This window comes from Dromiciops gliroides, chromosome 3 (assembly GCF_019393635.1).
Source record: "Dromiciops gliroides isolate mDroGli1 chromosome 3, mDroGli1.pri, whole genome shotgun sequence".
NCBI lineage: Eukaryota > Metazoa > Chordata > Mammalia > Microbiotheria > Microbiotheriidae > Dromiciops > Dromiciops gliroides.
Genome location: NC_057863.1, coordinates 607,774,099 through 607,794,153, shown reverse-complemented (window position 1 = coordinate 607,794,153; position 20,055 = coordinate 607,774,099). Strand labels below are relative to the sequence as shown.

Below are 20,055 nucleotides of genomic sequence, written 5' to 3'. Positions count from 1 at the left end.
CTTTTTTGAGGCCCTAGAGCACTATCGCACTAGTAAATAGTTGCATTTATCAAATACTTCAAATGCTATAATGTGGCATTTGTCATTCTGTGGAAGAATACATCTTGAATAAAGCCAACCAGCTTTTTCATAAATTATTGTTGCTTAAGCAAACAAGAGTTTTTAGGTTTTATTAATATCAAAAATGTGCCCAGTCGTTTTTCTTCATATGTTTGGTAGAATGAGAATATAACTATTAAGAGGAGAATAGAATTGAAGAGGTAAAAGGGACCTCAGAGATGATCCAGTCTTAACTCCCTCATTTTATAGAAAAGGAAATTTGAGGACCAGAAAGACTGACCTAGGATCACACAGTCAGATCATTGAAAGGTCAAGATAAATGAAAGGAGGAGGAAATAATGGTGGTCTTCTTTGGCTCCTAACTAGCCTTCCATTTCTTGAGTCTGTTGGCTTAAAATCCAGCAGCCAAATGGGGAAACTGTAAAGGAAAGAGAAAAAGTTAGTCAACATTTCCCTTCTCGTGTATGTGATGGATCTATTTGGATATACAGTGACCTAAATGAAGTTCCTTGACCTTCTTTTCTGGCCAGATGCCCACTGTCTCTGCTTGGTATAATTAGATGATGACCGGCTCCCTCCAGTGTGCCCCCAGAACTGCAACTGGCTTCCAGTCAGTCTGGAATGGGGTGGGGGGGGGCAGTCTTCAGAGGCAGCACCAGTGTTATGCATCATAGCCAGGGCTGTCAAAGCCAGCAGAGCCTTTACAACATTGAATGTAGGGCCTAGAAGGAGTGTTAAGAGTGGAACCTCAGGGCAGCTAGATGGCGCACTGGATAGAGCACCGGCCCTGGAGTCAGGAGTACCTGAGTTCAAATCCGGCCTCAGACACTTAACACTTACTAGCTGTGTGACCCTGGGCAAGTCACTTAACCCCAACTGCCTCACTAAAATAAATTTAAAAATTAAAAAAAAGAGTGGAACCTCAGCCATTATCTAGCCTAGGGGACCCCCTCGGGCAGTATCCAGTAAATCCTACGCAACCCTTCTCAAGAGTCATGTTTTGAATGTGTAAAAGCAAATACATAGGATTACAAAGAAAACCAACTATTTAAAAATACAGTTTATCAAAAAGAAAATTTTAAAAAAACAAGTTTATGGTTCTCAGGTTAAAAACCCCTGATGTAGACTGATCTCGTTTTACAGAATTATTTTCACTCTTCATTTTGCAGATGAAGAATGTGAGGCCCACAGGGAAAGTGACTTGGCCAAAAGTCTGTATATGTAGCCAGTTCATGGTGACATGGGGCTTAGGATAAATCAGAAATTTGTCCTGTGAGAAGCAAAACCAAAGATTATGAGATAACAGGACAGACACATCCAGGAATCAAGGGACTATTAAAGTTTAGATTGAGGAACTAGATATTAGGACAGACACACCTAGGAAGCAAGGAGAGATAAAATTCTATAACAGGAAAGTCAATTAGGCGTGGCTACTACCTGACCTGAGCTAGGAGACAGAGATAACCCCAAAGGTCAGGACCATCATTTCAAATAAAAATCCCCTTCGACTCTCAGGAATATGACAAACATCCAAGCTTTCCTCACCCCACCCACCCCCAAAAGGAATTTTCCACTTTCAGGCGGTCACCCCATCTATCCTCTCTCTATAAAAGCTTTTGCCTTCCTTCTGTTTTGGGAGAATGTTTCTAAGCTCTCCTCCCCTTGAGGCAAAGTCTTTGACTTCCCTCTGTAACCTACCCTAGCTCCAAATAAAAAAACATTTTAATTATAATTGGACTGTGAGAGTGTAACTCTTTAATGGGGAATACCTAAGGACCCCCATCTCTTCCCCGTGACAATGGGAGGGCCAGGTCTCTTGCCCCCTCTCCTTACAGCACAATACACTTTGCCTGGAATCACACTGCTTTACTCAGATGGCTTTGAGGTGGTGCCACTTTCCATTTCCTGGGTAATGGCCTCGTTCTGTCCTCCTAGCATTCACGCTTTTCCCTGAAGCCATGTTGTGAGAGCTGGCAATTAACGGAAGAGCAAGTAGAGCTTGGACGCATTCTGTTTTCATACCAAAGTAGGAGCAGTTATTTATATTCCTTAGCAAGAACATTGTTTCCAAATAGACTGCAAATGCATATTCAGAAGCTGCAGAATGTTATAATTCTTTTAAAGAATTTTAAGATGGGATGTTCTAGTCCCGTCCTGTCCTGTCCTGTTCTCTCCCACCAAGGAAAGTAGGTGGGGGAAAAAATTAACATGATGGAATAGGAAAAGACCATTAGCTTTGGAATTCTCAGCCATGCTGTATAACTTTAGGGAGGTTAACCCTCTAGGCCTCACCTTTGTCATCTATAAAAAGAGTTGGAATAGGGGCAGCTAGGTGGTGCAGTAGATAAAGCACTGGCCCTAGATTCAGGAGTTCCTGAGTTCAAATTCGGCCTCAGACACTTGACACTTACTAGCCGTGTGACCTTGGGCAAGTCACTTAACCCTCATTGCCCCCCCCCAAAAAAAACCCACAAAAACAGTTGGAATAGATTATCTCTAAGGGCCCTTCTGATTCTAACCTTCTGTCTGTGCTCCCCTGCCTGTATTTAGTCAAGTCGGCAAGCATTTATCAAGTACCTACTATGTGCCAGACACTGTGCTAAGTGTAGAGACTACAAAGACAGGTGGAAGACAGTCCCTGCCCTCAAGGAGAAGACCACATGCAAACATACAAGATGTATACTGGATAAATGGGAGAAGAGGGGAACTGGGAAAGGTTTTTGCAGAAGATAGGATGTTGGTTGAGACTTGAAGGAAAGAAACTAAAGAAGTAGAGGGGAGAGAGAATCCCAGGCACTGGGGACCCTCAGTGCAAAGGCACGCAAGCAGGAGAGTAAAGTCTTGTTTGGGGACCCGCAAAGAAGCATAAGGTAGCAGAGTGGAGTGAGTGGAGAGGCAGGAGGGGGGAGGAAAGCATAGGAAGACCATAAAGGAAGGGGCCAGCTTGGGAAGGGCCCTGAATACTAAAGAGGATTTGGTGTTTGATCCTGGCGGTAAAGGGGAGCCACTAGAGTTTGTTGAAGTGCCATGGTGAGCTGTGCTTTAGGATGGAGTAGAGTAGGGAGAGACTTGAGGCAGAGAAACAAACCAGCGGGCTATTGAAATAGGAGGGAGGGGGGCAGCTAGGTGGCACAGTAGATAGAGCACCGGCCCTGGATTCAGGAGGACCTGAGTTCAAATCCAGCCTCATACGCTTAACAATTACTAGCTGTGTGACCCTGGGCAAGTCACTTAACCCCAATTGCCCCGCCAAAAAAAAAAGAAAAAGAAAAAGAAAGAAAAGAAAAGAAAAGAAATAGGAGGGAGAGAAGAAAAGGGAATAAACATCAAGCACATACCATGTACCTTGCGCCATGCTAAGTGCTTTACAGAGTGCTTTACAAATCTGGCCTCAGACCCTTACTAACTGGGAGACCCTGGGCAAGTCACTTAACCTCTGTTTGTCTCAGTTTCCTCAACTGCTAAATGGGGATAATAATAGCAACCACCAGGGTTAGTGTAAGGATCAAATGAGATGACATTTGTAATAATAATAGCTCACAGAGCTATATAGAATTGGGAGCCTAGTCACCTATCAGAGATCCACTATGCTGGGCAACCAACACAGGGCTAGGTGAATTCCTACAGGGAGCTGACTTCTCGGGCCTCTTATTTGGAAGGTTTCTCATTGTCTTTGGGGAGCTCTCAGCTGTGCAGCCTGGTAGGAACTGCTCCCTAACATGTACACATTTCAGATTGCAGCTGGCTGCCTGGTTCTGTTTGAGAAGGAAAGGAATTAAAAAAGACCAACTTCCAAACAAGGTTGTGTCATATGTTACCATCTCTCCCATCCTTGCTCGTGATTCAGGCCCTCTTTCCCTCTTATCTGGGTGACAGGTATACCTCATTTTATTGTGCTTCTCAGATATTGCATTTTTACAGATCGATGGTTTGTGGCAACCCTGCCACGTTGAGTAAGTCTGTCGGGGCCATTTTCCCAACAGCTCACATTGTGTCTCTATGTCACGTTTTGATGATTCTCACAATATTTCAGACTTTTTCACTGTTACTCTATCTGTTCTGGCGATCTGGGATTGGTGATCTTTGATTTTACTGTTAGAATCGGTCTGGGGTGCCACCAACTGCACTCATATAAGACAGCGAACTTAATCAGCAAATGTTGTATGTGTTCTGACTGCTCTTCCCAGTCCTTTCCCCTCTCCTTGGGCTTCCCTAGTCCCTGAGACACAACAATACTGAAATTAGGCCAATTAATAACCGTACAATGGCCCCTTAGTGTTCAAGTGAAAGAGTCAATTGATGCAGCAAATTTCATCTTTGTCTTATTTTAAGAAATTGCCACCACCACCCCAGCCTTCAGCAACCCCTACCCTGATCAGTCTGCAGCCATCAACATTGAGGCAAGACCCTCCAGCAGCAAAAGAGACTATGACTTGCTGAAGGCTCAGCTGATGCTTAGCATTTTTTAGCAATAGAGTATTTTACTTGTTATGTACATTGTTTTTTAGACATGATATTATAGCACACTTAATAGACTATAGCATAATGTATAATGTAAACATAATTTTTATATGCACTGGGAAAAAATGTGTGTGACTTGCTTTATTGCAATATTTGTTTTATGGTGGTGATCTGGAACTGAATACCCAGTAGCTCCGAGGTATGCTGGTATTCTAATAGTCTCCTTATCAGTGCTTCGGCTTCCAATGCCCCATCCTTACCCCTCAATCCATCCTCCACACAATTGCCTATCCAATGTAACCCAACATTAATTAGACTCCTACTGTATGCTGAACATATATGCTAGATGCTGGGGGCACGAAGGAAAAAAACAAACCAGGCCCTGCCCTCAGGAGGCTTTCATGGGGGGAGGATGGGAAAGCTGAGGTGGAACAGAGATAGAATGTGTAAGCAAAAGTGCAAACAGCTATGTACCAAGAAGATACATCCAAGATAAATGAGAGATAACAGGGAGTTAAGGGGGATCAGGGAAAAGCTTGTTGATTGACACAAAGGAGAGAGACACGAATTTCACTTGCAAATCAACAACTATTTATCCACTAGGGCGGCCATGGGATCTTTATAGATTTTAACCCTTTCTCCTTCCACCTTTTTATTTGTTCTTGTGAGCTTCATAAAGATGGATAAATCTAGAGAACCCAAAGGCAGCGAGGTGATTCAGTGGATAGAACACCAGGCCTGGAGTCAGGAAGACCTGAGTTCAAATTCAACATCAGAGACTTACTAGCTGTGTGACCCTGTTTGCCTCAGTTTCCTCATCTGTAAAATGAGCTGGAGAAGGAAATAGCAAACCAAGAAAACCCCAAATGGGGTCATGAAGCATCGGATACGACTGAAACAACTGAACAACAACCAAGAGATCTCAAAGAGGAGATCTACTTAGATTATGGCTCATAAAATGTTAAAGCTAGTGGGGAACCTTGGAACAAAGAATGTTATAAGAATGTTAGAGCCGGAAAGGACCTAGAACAGAGAACCAAAAAAAAAAAAAAATGAAGTTAAAGCTAGAAGACATAGAATGGTGGAGCTGGAAGGACCCTAAGTAAATAGAATGCTAAAAGTGAAATAGACCTTAGCATGTCAGAGCTGGGAGGAAACAGGAAATAGAAAGTTAGGACCTTAGAACATAGAAAGATGACCCAGAGACAACACAAATGACCCACTGAAATTGACTAGGATGGGGTAGCTAGATGGTGCAGTGGATAGAGTACAGGCCCTAGAGTCAGGAAGAGCTGAGTTCAAATCTGGCCTCAGACACTTTGTGTCCCATCTCATTCGCACATAGCTAGCTGTGTGACCCTGGGCACTTAACCCTCATTGCACCTTAAGCTATATGACCCTGGGTGAGTCCTCTAACCCCAATTGCCTCCAAAAAAAAAGTGAGGGGGGGTCCCAAAGATGGGAGATGGAGAGTCTCACCTGTTTGCAACTTTGAAGGACTTACCTCCCAGAAGGCCTGATCATCAAAGTATTTAACTGCAGGCGGTGCCTTCCATAGGTTGAGACTTAAAATCAAACCTGTTTAAGAATACATACCGAAGGGTTAACCATTGTTTCTGTGTAGTTTCCTATCTAGATCAGTCAGAGTATTGAATTCCCCTAGGTGGCGCCTCGGTGGGGAGCTTCATTCACTACTGCCAGGTGTCCCAGGATAAAACCCTGACTTTCCTTGGTTGGGGCTAATTGCTTCTCAAAGGAACTGGCAAAGGCAGTTGTCTAAGAGGATTTGAATTACACCCAAAGGACTTTGGAAACCGAGTATCTGACACCCTTCCAAGGACAAGATACAAAAAGTTCTTTTTAGAGGATGGACCATTTACAAGTTGACCCATTTAAAAGACAAGACAAATTTAAATGAAGCCACTTTATCCGTGGCTTCTTGACTGAATCTGGGAAGCTGATTGGTACAGAGATGCCCAAACCTTCCCCCAGGCCCTCGTTCTAGCTCCTGCAAGGTGGTTGTCTGTAGATGCTCTGTGGAGACCACCCCCACCTGCCACCCCGGAGGCTTTCCTCTGATCTTTAGACTCCTCAGGGCACCACTGAGGGACCAGGCCCTTTTCTTGGTCTTCTTCTGGTGGGCCATCTGCATTCGCAGACATATATATTATCCCTGATATCATTTATGCTACTTCTCTAAGATAAGGTACCATGGGTGAAATACTACCTCCTACTTCTATCTGCTATATGTCTTTCCATTGTTCATCAGGCCGTACAAGCACAGGATTTAAAGCTAGAAGGGGGGGCGCAGCTAGGTGGCGCAGTGGATAAAGCACCAGCCTGGAGTCAGGAGTACCTGAGTTCAAATCCAGCCTCAGACACTTAACACTTACTAGCTGTGTGACCCTGGGCAAGTCACTTAACTCCAACTGCCTCACTAAAAAAAAAAAAAGCTAGAAGGGATCTTTTGAGGTCATAAGAGCATAGGCTTTGGATTTCCTTCAAGACTCAGCTCAAAGCCCACCATCTACAAGAAGCCTTCCCCAATCCCTCTTAATCTTAGTGCCTCATCGCTGTTGATTAGCTCCAAATTTTCAGGTCCCATCTCATTCGCACATAGCTATTTGCATGTAGTTTTCCCCATTAGACTGTAAGTTCCTTGAGAGCAGGAACTGGTTTTTACAATCATATCCCCAGTGCTTGGTACACAGTAGGTGCTTAATAAATGCTTGGGGCTTGACTTGATCATAGATCTTGAGCTGGAAGGTTACCTTGGAGGTCATCTAGTTCAGTGGTTCATTTAGTGGTTCATGAACCCCCAGTGAATTCATGATCATGGTTTGCTCTAAAAATTCTTGAATGGAGGAAGGAAGCAAGCATTTATGAAGTGCCTACCATGTATCAGGCACTATACTGAGCCCTTTACAAATGTTTTCTCATTTGATCTTCACAATAATCCAGGAGGTAGATGCTATCTATTATTTTACACATGTGGAAACTGAGACAGACCGAGCTGAACTGATTTGCCCGGGATCACACCATAGCTAATAAGAATCTGAAGTCAGATTTGGGGCCTTTACAATTCCTGGCCCAGTGCTCTAAACATTGCACCCCCCTAGTTGCTTCCATATTAACTATGTCATACCAAGCCTTAGAGCAACCTTTAGCCTCCTTGTTTTCAGTAGCCTGAGTTACAGATTCCATTTAAACCTTATATGAGGAGAGACAGGTTTCTAAAGAACTTGCTTCCTGTCCTGCCCTTCCTAGGCTCTCAGGTTGGTTGGCCCTATTTCATTTCCCAGGTTTCCAAAACCTGTTGATTTTCCCCGAAATTCAATGACCATTCTCACATGAATTGGCTCCATTGTGTGAATTGATTGGATTCACCATGGCAGATGTGTCCTTGGCCTACTGGGCTACTCTAGACCTGGCTAAGGGGCAGATACCTTGAACACATTAGCAAGCATCCCACAAGTGGCACAACATATCATAGTTTCTGTTCTGTCATAAGTGGATTTGGCATATGCAAGCATTTATTAAGCACCTGCATCATACACAGCACTATGCCAAGCACTGGGGGTAAACTTCAGACAAGACTCACAATCTAGGCAACTAAAGCTTAGTCCTTAAGTACTGTCTCCTTCCCTGTTCCCCCAAAGTGGTCTCAATTATTTAGGGCTGGAAATCTTTTGTCTCAAGTAACTACCTAGTTAAAGAGAGGCTATCAAATAGAGTTTTAACCTTTCCCAGGTGTCTCAGGGACAATGAATATTCATCTTATGAATATTCATTATCTTGGTGTCCTCCCTGAGTTCTCAGTCCCAGTTCTCAAGTTTTCTGACTGTGACCTGCCTTCGGCTTTTTGCCAGATTCTAGGATTTAGATCTGGAAGAGATCTCCTACCTCCCACCTTCTGAAATCTTCCCCACTTATTAAGTCTGTCTGTCTTTGTCTTTCTGTCTCTGTGTCTCTGTCTCACACTGTGTCTCTGTGTCTCTTTGTCTGCCTCTGTGTCTGTCTCTGTCTTTCTCTGTGTTTCTCTGTCTCTTTGTCTGTCTCTGTATCCATCTCTTATCTCTCTCTCCCTCCACTTTTTACATGCTGGGAATATAAACTCCTTGAAGGTAAATTATTTCATTGTTATCTTTGAATCCCCACCCATCTCACCCCACCCCCCAAACTTTTTTTTTGGACCATGCCTGTGGTATAGACAGTTGGTATAAGGAACTCCTCTGGATTGTAATCTATAATCTTAGAGGGTTGTCTGGTACTCAGTGAGCACTTAATAAATGTTTGCTGAATTTAATGAAATCTCAAAAATCCAATCCCCTCCCTTCAAATGAAGAAACTGAAGCTTCAAAATGTCCAGTGACTTGCTTAAGGTCACACAGGTCAACAAGTCTAGTAGACAAGCATTTATTAAGTATCTTCTAAGTGACAGGCTCTATGCTAAGCACTGGTAGCAAGTAACAGAACCAAAACTAGAAATCAAGTCCTCTAACTCTAAGTCCACTTAACTTCTAATTGCTGGAGGCAGTTAGGTGCACCATGGATAGAACAACAGGCCTGGATTCAGGAAGAATCAAGTTCAAATCCAGTCTCAGACACTTAATAGCTGTGTGACTCTGGGCAAGTCAACTAACCTCTGTTTGCCTGTTTCCTCGACTATACAATGGTGATAATAAGTAAGCACCTACCTTCCAGGGTCAAATGAAATAATATTTGTAAAGCACAGTGCCTGACACATAGTAGGTGCTTAATGAATTGTTTGTTTCCTTTCTTCTCTGGGTGCCATTTTCTTCCCCCTTTAAAGTGGGATAATTCCTGCATTATCAAATAAGTAAGCAAAGCGTTGTGATCTCATCACTGTAGAAGTTCCCCCCAGTAATGCAGATCACAACCTATCCAGGCCTGCCCATCCTGGGTAACTCTTGTCCATGCCCTCCTGTAAATTCACCAGAAGACATTCACCCACCACACTGGAAGTCCTCCTTATTTTCTCCAGACACAACAAAGGGACCAAAGGAGCACTCTGGCTGCCCACCATTCATCCTGACCAGTTCATCTCTTCTTCCTATCATATAATTCTTTGGTGACACTTTTGACTCCTATTCTTTGGAAGTTCCCCATTGGTTTTTCTTTGCGGCCTGCTCACCCCAACCATGGGCTCTTCCTCGGCCCTCTGTGTGTGATATTCATTGTCACTCCTTCAAAGACTATTGTATTCCATGTTCCATAAATCAACACCACCAGAATGTTGGCATTAAAAAGAAGGCCTCTTTCTTTCATGGGAAGCTTGGGGACATTAAAGGAATTTCTCAAAGATAATACATACTGTTCTCCTGTAGTGAATGTCCGTGTCTGCTGTTAATATTGTTGTTGTTGTTATTATTATTATCCTCCCTCCACCAAAGTTATATGCTTATGTCAACTGTTATTATTGTTAACATTATTATCTCTTCACTGAAGCCCTATGCTGATGCCAGCTGCTGTTATTATCATTATTACAATTGCTATTGTTATTGTTATTAACATTGAGGTTCTCTGTTTATGTCTCTTCATGTTGGAAGTATAAATTTAAATCCTCTTTCTCAAAGGATTCTCAATGGCTTTACCAACTGAGTGCAAGGCTCCAGAGATCCTGCCAAGCTGGGGAGGTTCTCAGCATGGGTCTGGAAAGATACAGTGTGCCTATTTTCTAATGGGCAGCCTAACTAAGTTCCGAGAAGTTCATACCCAGAGAACCATTTTTTGGCCACAGTAACTCATGAAGGTGTCTCCTGAGTCATAAAATAGGTGGGATTTTCTAAGGTGGAAGCAAGGTCCACCCGGATGGAATCATAGGCCAGTAAAAGGACTTTTTTATTTTTAATTCTTAATAATTTTCTGCCCCCAAAGCCTTCCTCTCTAGTACTTCCAAAGTGGCCTTCTGCTAGGAAGCCAGTACTTGTGTCCCCTGTACTGTCCAAAGCTAGAAGCTGCTGACAAGATGGCAGGGGTGGAACTCCGGAACTTTAAATGGGATAAGAGAGGTTGCAGAAGATGTATCTGACCAAGGGACTTTTCAAAAGGCAGCAATAGCAAAGCTCTCTTTCCACCTATCAGGATTCTCATCTTTCCTACTTCCCAGGGTTTTATCTGGCAGTGTGCACTTAGTAGGCGCCCAGTCGTTTGGTCTGACCAACCCCATGACTCTGGGAGAAGACAAAGAAGGAGGAAGCTGACAAGCCTATGAAGGCATTGAGCAGCAGGCCCCTCTAGGACAGACGCACTCAGTGGCTCAGATTCCCAGATGGTACCTCTAAACCTCCTGAGATGACTCAGAGAAAGATATTTGCCATGTTCTGTAGGGCGTTTGGCTTATGTGACCAATGGCTGACTCGCCTAACAGATGGCCAGGAGCTGAGAGCAGTTCCTAAGAGAGCCTAATTGGTGAGACAAGTTTTCCTTCTTTGATTCTGATATCAAACGGATGCTTGGAGTACTTCGCTCCTGAGGTGTACCCAAAAGTCTTAGTGCATTACAGATTAAGCTTACAACTGCTCCAAGATTTTTGGGACACACCCCCCCCTGTAATATGTAATATAATAATAAAATATAATAATGTTATAAAGAAACAATAGTAATATACTATACACACAGATAGAGCAAAATAAATTTGATCTTTTTGAAAATAGAAGAAAAAAACCAGAGAGGGTCATACTGACCTGTCAGGAGACCTCCTGCCAAACCCATAGCCATGGACAGACTGAGACAGCCGGCTGAAATCAGGATCTGAAAGCTAACCCTGAGGGGAACAAAACAGATGCATTCACACTCGGGTTTCAAGCAGCTTCACATTTCCTTCAGTGACAAGCGAAACACTGTCTGGATTGTTGTTGATGATATATAGATGACCCCTTAGGATTAGGGGCCAGGTGTGGGGTAAGGAGGGAGCTGGCATGTTGACATTTTCCATCCCAGAAGCCTAGAGTAATCAGGACTTGGAGGGGCAGCTAGATGGCGCAGTGGATAGAGCACCGGCCCTGGATTCAGGAGGACCTGAATTCAAATCCAGCCTCAGACACTTAATACTTACTAGCTGTGTGACCCTGGGCAAGTCACTTAACCCCAATTGCCTCACCGAAAGAAAGAAAGAAAGAAAGAAAGAAAGAAAGAAAGAAAGAAAGAAAGAAAGGAAGGAAGGAAGGAAGGAAGGAAGGAAGGAAGGAAGGAAGGAAGGAAGGAAGGAAGGAAGGAAGGAAGAAAGAAAGAAAGAAAGAAAGAAAGAAAGAAAGAAAGAAAGAAAGAAAGAAAGAAAGAAAGAAAGAAAGAAAGAAAAGGACTTGGGGAGGGGGGAAGGAGGGGAAATTCCTATCAGGGTGATTGCCAGAGTTTCTGATTTTGTTCTCCTGTTGAGCCTGGGGCAAGATTCAAAGCCAGATCTCCAAGCTTTCCTTGGACTTAGGAACCCTGGCTTTGAATCTTGCCTCTGACTCCTACTAGTTATGTAATCCTCACAGCTTCAGTTTCCTCTTTAAAACTCTTGCCTCACCTGCTCAGAAGTTGTTATGAAGAAGTCACTTTACAATCCTTAAAATGCTTTGGATATGTGAGCTGTTAGTATCATTGTTAAAGAACCTTATCATGTTGTTATTATAACATCATTGTGTCATAATGTTATTATCATTGTTAGAATGAACCTTAATTGTTACACAATCACTAGTCCAACCCCCTCATTTTACAGAGGAGAGGAGAAGTGATTTGCCCAAGGTCACACAGCTAGCAAGTGTCTAGGACTGGATTTGAACCCAGGTTTTCCCAATTCCAGGTTTTGTGCTCTGGCTGCCTCAGATGGGTAAACGCCCTTCCAATTCTCAAATCTAAGATTCTACTTTCCTGTGGATTTTCAAGCTCTTAGGGCAGTTCTCATTCTCCGGTCTAACTGTGCTTTATTCCTGAGTGGAGCACATCTATAAGGAAGATCCAAAGTACCTACATGGACGGGGTGGTCCAGCTAGCTTGCTGAATCATCAACAGAATGTAAGTTAGTCCTCCCAGTAGCCCTGGCAATCCAAAGGTTGAATGAACTTCACAAGTGTCATGAAGCCCAATGATCTGGTTTAAACATCCCTAGGAAGAGAAAAAACAATGAAGACCAGATTCCTGGGGAAGAGGGAAAGCCCTGCCCTGCATGGTTCACATCTCCTTAGGCTAACAGATTCTCTTGGATTCAAAGTAAGATTCCCTGCTTAAATTTAGCCTTCTCTTCCCCCCAGTCTGTTCCAGGCACACAGTCAGATAGATAGATTTTCCGAGTGCACAGGTATGATCATGTCACGAATTGCACTGAACAAACACCTTCAAGGGCTCCCTAGTGACTACTTTATTAAAGAGGCAGACTCTTGAAGCAAAGCAAAGTGGAACAGAACTTGGAAAATGATTATAAGCAATGACTACAACAGACATGGAGAGAAGAGGGAAGACATGGTGATTTCAGTGCTTTAAAATTACGATGATAGATAATCAATATCATACCTCTTGCCTTCTCAGGGCATGGGGAAGGTACAGGAGGGAGAGAATTTGAAGCTCAAATTTTTTAAAAAATGGATGTTAAAAAATTTTACATGTAATTGGGAAATAGTTAACAAAATAAGTACAAATATATATATATATTTCTTATTTATTTATTCATTCATTCATTTATCCATTTATTTATTTAGCCATTCATTCATTTATTTTTTTGTTTTTCATTCATTTATCTATTTAACCATTTATTCATCTATTTATTTGTTCATTTATTTATTATTCATTCATTTACTTATTCACTCATTCATTTATGTATGTATGTATTCATTCATTTATTTACTTATTTATTTGTGGTGGGGGGTTTTTTAAGTATGATGACCAAGCTCAGTCCTAGGAAAGAGTTATGGGAAGGCAGCTCCCCCACACTATTTGCAGAGGGAGGGGACCATGGGTGTTTCTCCTGTCAGACTTTTTCCATTTTTTGGTAGGCATCACTGAATTGCTGTTTCCACCTTTTTTATTCTTTGTCCTAAAGGATGGCTCTCTGGGAAGGGAAGGGGAATGGAGTACACTGAGAAATGTAGGTACCTGTTTAGAATTTTCCAAAATACATGTAAAAACAAATTTTGACATCAATTTTTTTAAAACTTTGTGTTCCAGGGGCAGCTAGGTGGTGCAGTGGATAAAGCACCAGCCCTGGATTCAGGAGGACCTGAGTTCAAATGTGACCTCAGACACTTGACATGTACTAGCTGTGTGATCCTGGACAAGTCATTTAACCCTCATTGCCCCGCAAAAAACAAAAACCAACCAAACAAAAAACAACTTTGTGTTCCAACTTCTCTTCCTCCCTCCCTTCCCATACCCCACCCTGAAGAACTCAAGCAATTCAATATAAGTTATACATGAGTAGTCACGGAAAACATCCCCACATTAGCTAGGTTATGAGAGAAAACAGATAAAAACAAAACTTCAGATTAAGGAATTGTCAAAAAAAAATGTGTTTCAATCTGTTTTCAGATACCATCAGTTCTTTCTCTGTTGATGGATTGCAATTTTCATAAGTCCTTCAGAGTTATATTGGATCATTGCCTTGCTGAAAATAACCACGTGCTTCCCAGCAGATCATCTTACATTGTTGCTGTTATTTTGTATACAGTACATTTCACTCTGCTTCAGTTCATGTAGGTCTTTCCAGGTAGAGAAATGTAGGTATCAATAAAAATTAAATATTTTTCTAAACTTGAAAGCACTCCCCAAAATGAAAATCCAATGTTTTTATCCTGGCATTCTTGGCCTTTTCACAATCTATACTAACGTACTTACCTATGTGATCTTCAATGAGGTAATTAACCTCCCTATACCTCGATTTCCCCATATGTCAAAAGAGGCTATTGGACTCTAGGGTCTCTGTTAACTCTAAGATTCTGAAGACATCAAGAAAATACTTCTTCCAGAAGTATCCAACCACAAGCCTATATAACCTGTTACACCATTACCGGCAAGCACTTGGCTCCTCCAATGGCAATCATGCCTGCAAGAAGGCCCAGCACCATGGCGATCCAAGGTGATTTGATGAGAGTGGTGGTGACTCCCACAGCGACCCCTCCAGCCAGTGTTGCTCTGTGGACATGGGTCTATAGAAAAATGGTTTACATATGAGGAAACTAAGGCCAAAGCAAGGTTAAAAGCCAGTCTGAAAGGGGCCTAAAATTCTAGCTATGATATCTAAAATCTAGTGAATGGTCGCCTTAAATTAGAAGCTTTAGCAAGAGTTTAGACTTTTACGTATTTATTAAAGTGCATCAGAAGTTGGTGAGGAGAGAGAGAGGTAAAAGGCAAACTTCATCTATCTAAGAGACCCCAGCATCTCACCCGCCAAGCCCAAGTCAGGAACTGAAAACTCATTCATGCTGCCCAAACCATCCAGAACTGAGACAGGGAATTGAAAGCTGGTTGACAACCTGACAAAGAGAAAAGGCCCCTCGGAGAGAGGGTATTCCCATGAGGCTGTGCATGCCCTCCTCTTACCATACTGATTTTCCCATCTGAGTGACTTGCAGCTGAAAATGACATGGCGACCACTGCGCTGACAGCAAGGGCATAATAAGTGTTGTATACAGCAGTTTCCTTCTCACCAGGTAGTTTTATCAGGGCAGAATTGAAGGTTGGCCAGAAGATCCACAGGAAAAAGGTACCTGGGAGATATAGGTGGTAACAGAAGAAGGTGTCTCTTGTTATCAGGAATAGGCCAATTCATGTTCCCAGGCTACTAGACATATTCAAATATGGAATGTTAGAGGTGCAAGGGGTCACAGAACACAGGATATCGGAAAGCCTTAAGAAGCCTTGGAAAATAGACCCTCCACCACCTTCCACCACCCCCTTACACCCTAGGAGTTCTTACTCTTAGTAGAGCTAGAACTTAAACACCATGGCAGCTACTAGCCAGGACCACTGGGAAAATTGCACCCTTTACTCTCAAATTACCTGCTCCCTTCCAACCCCTAAGTCACCTCATGTTGGAATGTGGCACTTCTTGAAGGGTAGACTCCACTATCCAGCTCAGTGACCAGTGAGTGAAAGTCCCTCCCCTCTCCATCTTTGTTTTGGGTGGGATATAGTACATATATGTAATTAATAAGTGAATGCATAATTATATATATGTTGAGAGTATATGCCTAAGACATTTTTACTGACAGGAGTTTATGATCAAGAAAAAAATTTGGAGATCAGTGTGTTAGAACATAAAATGTCAGGACTGAGAGGGGCCTTAGAACAAACAATATGAGACCTAGGGGGGACCTTGGAACATAGAAGGTCAGAGCTGGGAGGGTCCTTAGAACACAGGATGTCAGAGCTGGGAGAACCCTTAGGACACAGGATGTCAGAGCTGGGAGGGCCTTTAGGACACAGGATGTCAAAGCTGGGAGATCCTTAGAACACAGGATGTCAGAGCTGGGAGGGCGCTTGGAGCTGTAACGATTGGAATGATGCCACCTTCTGGAGAATTACTGTAGGAAAGCTCCACCATGAGGAGAAGGTGTCTGAGAGCAAGCCATGCAGCTTTCTTTGACATCAGGAAGTGATGTTTGCTCGTGGGTACTGTCAATCAAGGCTACCAGCCAATTAGCTTGGAGATGTGCGTGCGAGTGGATGGGATGTTGCCAGTTTCACAGGAGGCTTGGGGGATGAAGGAAGTATGGCTGACTCTTTTTGTCAGGACTCTGGTGGAGAGTGGAGCTAAATGCGTTCTCCCTTTGATAGATAGATGAATCTAGGCCTCTTTCTCTCTCTCTTCACCACATTCTTATTTTCCTTAATAAATGCTTAAAAGTCTAAACTCTTGCTAAAGCTTATAATTTATTGGCAACCACTCATTAGATATTTTAGACAGACTAGCAAGAATTTTAGCCCCTTACAGATGGCTGAACCTCCATCTTCTGATCTTCCGGTTGGGTAAGAAATTTCCCCTACCCTGTCCCTTTAAACTGAAGTACCAGCTGTTTCCTATTTAAATTTTCAAATGGGTTTTTTCAACTCCCTAAGTACCCTGTTTATGATTTTAGTCTGTTTAACCAGACAAATGGGGGATAAGATCATGTTAATGCTTTGTTTTTGTGGATTTTCTATTTTTATTTTTATTTTTGTTAGAAGAGTGAGCAAGGTGCTCACACAAGGGAATATAAATATCCCCCCCTCTCCCAACCATGCCTTTTCAGACATGCCTCTGACTCCTGCATTTTTTTCAAATTCTAACACTAAGAGTTTTTCTTTTGCATGCCTGGAGGCAACGCCCCTACTGCATCTAGAAGCTGTGGGGGAAGGGGAACCCAGGCTTGAGTTCGAAACCAAGCCTGATTAAAATTGCCCTTCCCCTCCTCTTGGGAACCCATCCCCTCCCCCTCCTCTGGCACCATGTCCTACTCCTCCCATGGCCATGCCCCTTGATTCTGCCAGGGAAGTCCAGAGATCCAATCCGCCCTCCTCAGGTCCTAAGCTTGAGCATGCACAGCTTTCTCTACTTGCATTTGCAGCTTCTACTCAGTTACTGGAACAGTCAGGCTCAGCCCTTCCCCAGCCTGGCTATAATTCTGATTTGACCTGCTGTGGTTCTCCCAAACCAACCTTGGAAAACCCTTTAAATCCCAGATATGCTCTCTTTGTTCATAATTTTGTTAACCTGCTTTTGTCTTTAATTAGTAACCTTATAAAGCATTTATATTATGAAAGGACTGACAGAGAAAATAGAGGGGTTAAAGAAGACAAACTTACGCTGAATAAAAATGACAAGCATCATCATATTTCAAGATGACATATTTTGCAGAAATGTAGAAGTAAACAGCAGGATATTAATGAGTATTGGGGATTTTAGATATTGGAATCAAAAGTGTTCTAAATTCACTCAGAGAAATAATGTCAGTTCAGAGGTTGCATAAAGATTTCTATGCTATTACATCTACATTTTGAAATTAACAGTATGGGTTTATTTTCATAAAGATTTTCATGCTTTTAAGATTGTTTTTTGTACTTAGCTTTAAAAAAGGGGAGAATATTTGTAAAAGCTTTTTATAGTCATATGATCAAGTTTATATTTTGTAATAGTCTTATTAATGTTAAGTTCATATTCATTTAGATTTCCCTAGTTTGAATTTAATTGTCTTTCATTCTTCCATGTGTATTTTGTTGTATTTGTTTATCTCTATTTTAAAACAATGCAAGATGGTTTTGATTTCATAATACAATGTTAATTCTGGAAGTATTGTGCTCCCATATTGTTTTTGTTATTCTTTTCTCTCAACTGATTATTTGATCAAACTCTATAAAGCATTTTCCTGGCAAACTGGTTGCCATGGCAAGTGTAAATTGATTCTAGAAATATTATTTTTGATAAGCATATTTTTTTAAAAAAGAGGGGAACATTTGTAAAAGTTTTCTTTTTTCAAAATAAGTTCTCTTTAAGATTGTGTTGTGTTTTAACTTGTATTTAAATATGTTCTTATTTTTCACAAAAGTAATTGTACATTTAGTAAAAAAAGGTATTATTTGAAATTATTGCATAATTATATATTATATTCTGAGTCAAGGTACATTCACATTTTTTGCGATCATTATTATCCTCAATTTTTAAATCCATATGAGACTTAGATTATGAGAATTTATCATTTAAGACATTAATTGCCTTCATTCTGAGTTATCAGATGCCATTTGGCCAGGATGCCATCCGATCACAAGAGGAATACATGCAAGAGCAGACATTGAACTGTCACATGAGGGGAGACATGCATGAAGTCTAGGTATGGTCAAGGGAACGGCTTTTGACAAATGGTGAGGTTGGTTTCTCTTGGTTTAATTTTTTCCCACAATATTGTACAGATGACTGGAAGTTTGCATCCCACCCATCTCATTCTACACCTGGCTTCTATGCTCCCTCCTATATGCCTGATGCCCTGGACATCTCAATCCCATGAGTCTAATTAAGTCTGACTCAGTTTCCTCCAGTATGTTTGGTGGCATGGTTGTATATTCCATCCACCTATTTTAAGCCTGGCGTACTGCATGGGCAGTATATATTGCTCATGTGTGGGAATGCTCATATCCCATCATTTTTCTGTTCTTTTATGGTAACCCCCATAATTATCTCAGGTGTTATGATAAATAAAGTGTTGAATTTGACCTTGACATCTGTTACCAATTATATTAGATTCTTTAATTTCTCATAATGGCATGAGGATAATTAGGCAGATGATGCAAAAAGTGATGAAACAAAGATAAAAATTATTTTTTTTAATTAATATTGCAATTGTCTTCTCAATTTACCCTCCACAAGGGGGAACTATAGTAATATTAAGTTTTAGAGGACTATTGTAATATTAAGTTTTAGAGAATGTTTCAGGTTTTGTTTTATTATATGTTTCATGTGTAACAAATAAGATTCTGAATTCTCTTAGACATGGTTTTTTTTTTTGTTTTTTTGTTTTTTTGTTTTTGCTGGGCAATTGGGGTTAAGTGACTTGCCCATGGTCACACAGCTAGCAAGTGTCAAGTGTCTGAGGCCGGATTTGAACTCAGGTACTCCTGAATCAAGGGCCGGTGCTCTATCCACTACGCCACCCAGCTGCCACTAGACATGTTTTTAAGAACTCTCATTGTTTGATTTGATTATTGACAAAGCTATTTTAAAGTTGTGTTAAGCTCAATTTTGTAGGAAACTTTCCTGTCTGATTACCAGTGTCCACACATCAACCCCTGAAAAGACTTCCATTCCACGACTATACCCAGAGGACATCCCAAGAATCATCTGAGAAAAGACTTTCAAAGAATTAAAATAAACCGTTTTGTTGTTGTTGTTTTTTCCCCCTTCTGTTGTTATATACACCATTTGTAACATGTATTCTCTGCAGAGGCTGTCCCTCTGCAGGCAGTGTCAAAGTGCCAGTTCATGAGGGACCTCCTCTTGACAAACTTACCCCTTTCTCCTTTTTCTATATTGTTATTAACATATTGTTTGTTAGCATAGGGTATTATATTCTGTTGTTTTTGACTGTTTTGTCAAGGAAACACTAATGTGTTCCTCGAAGAAACAAAAGGGGGACTGTAACGTTTGGAATGATGCCACCTGCTGGAGAATTAGTGTAGGAAAGCTCCGCCATGAGGAGAAGGCTTCTGAGGGCAGCCATGCGGCTTTCTTTGGTGTCAGGAAGGGACGTTTGCTCATGGGTACTGTCAATCAAGGCTACCAGCCAATTAGCTTGGAGATGTGTGTGCGAGTGGAAGGGATGTTGCCAGTTTCGCAGGAGACTTGGGGGTTGAAGGAGGTGTGGCTGACTCTTTTTCATCAGGACTCTGGTGGAAAGTGGAGCTAAAAATGTGCTCTCCCTTTGATAGATAGATGAATCTAGACTGTTCTCTCTCTCTTCACCAATCTTATTCTCCTTAATAAATGCTTAAAAGTCTAAACTCTTGCTAAAGCTTATAATTTATTGGCAACTACTCTTTAGATATTTTAGACAGACTAGCTAGAAT

At 41.7% G+C, this 20,055-nt stretch overlaps 1 protein-coding gene across 2 annotated transcripts in view; it reads right to left on the bottom strand.

The window, feature by feature from the left end:
• Nucleotides 1-191: 191 nt before the first annotated feature.
• The window catches only part of RHCE (Rh blood group CcEe antigens), a 37,282-nt gene continuing 17,418 nt past the window's right edge, over nt 192-20,055 (bottom strand). For both annotated transcript variants that reach the window (XM_043996382.1, XM_043996383.1), the window contains exons 5-10: nt 15,061-15,227; nt 14,529-14,666; nt 12,500-12,633; nt 11,229-11,308; nt 6,026-6,099; nt 192-478 (exon numbers count right to left, since the gene is read on the bottom strand). In XM_043996382.1, coding sequence (XP_043852317.1) covers nt 452-478; nt 6,026-6,099; nt 11,229-11,308; nt 12,500-12,633; nt 14,529-14,666; nt 15,061-15,227 — 620 coding nt within the window. In that variant the 3' untranslated portion in view covers nt 192-451. The remainder of the gene's footprint in view (nt 479-6,025; nt 6,100-11,228; nt 11,309-12,499; nt 12,634-14,528; nt 14,667-15,060; nt 15,228-20,055) is intronic.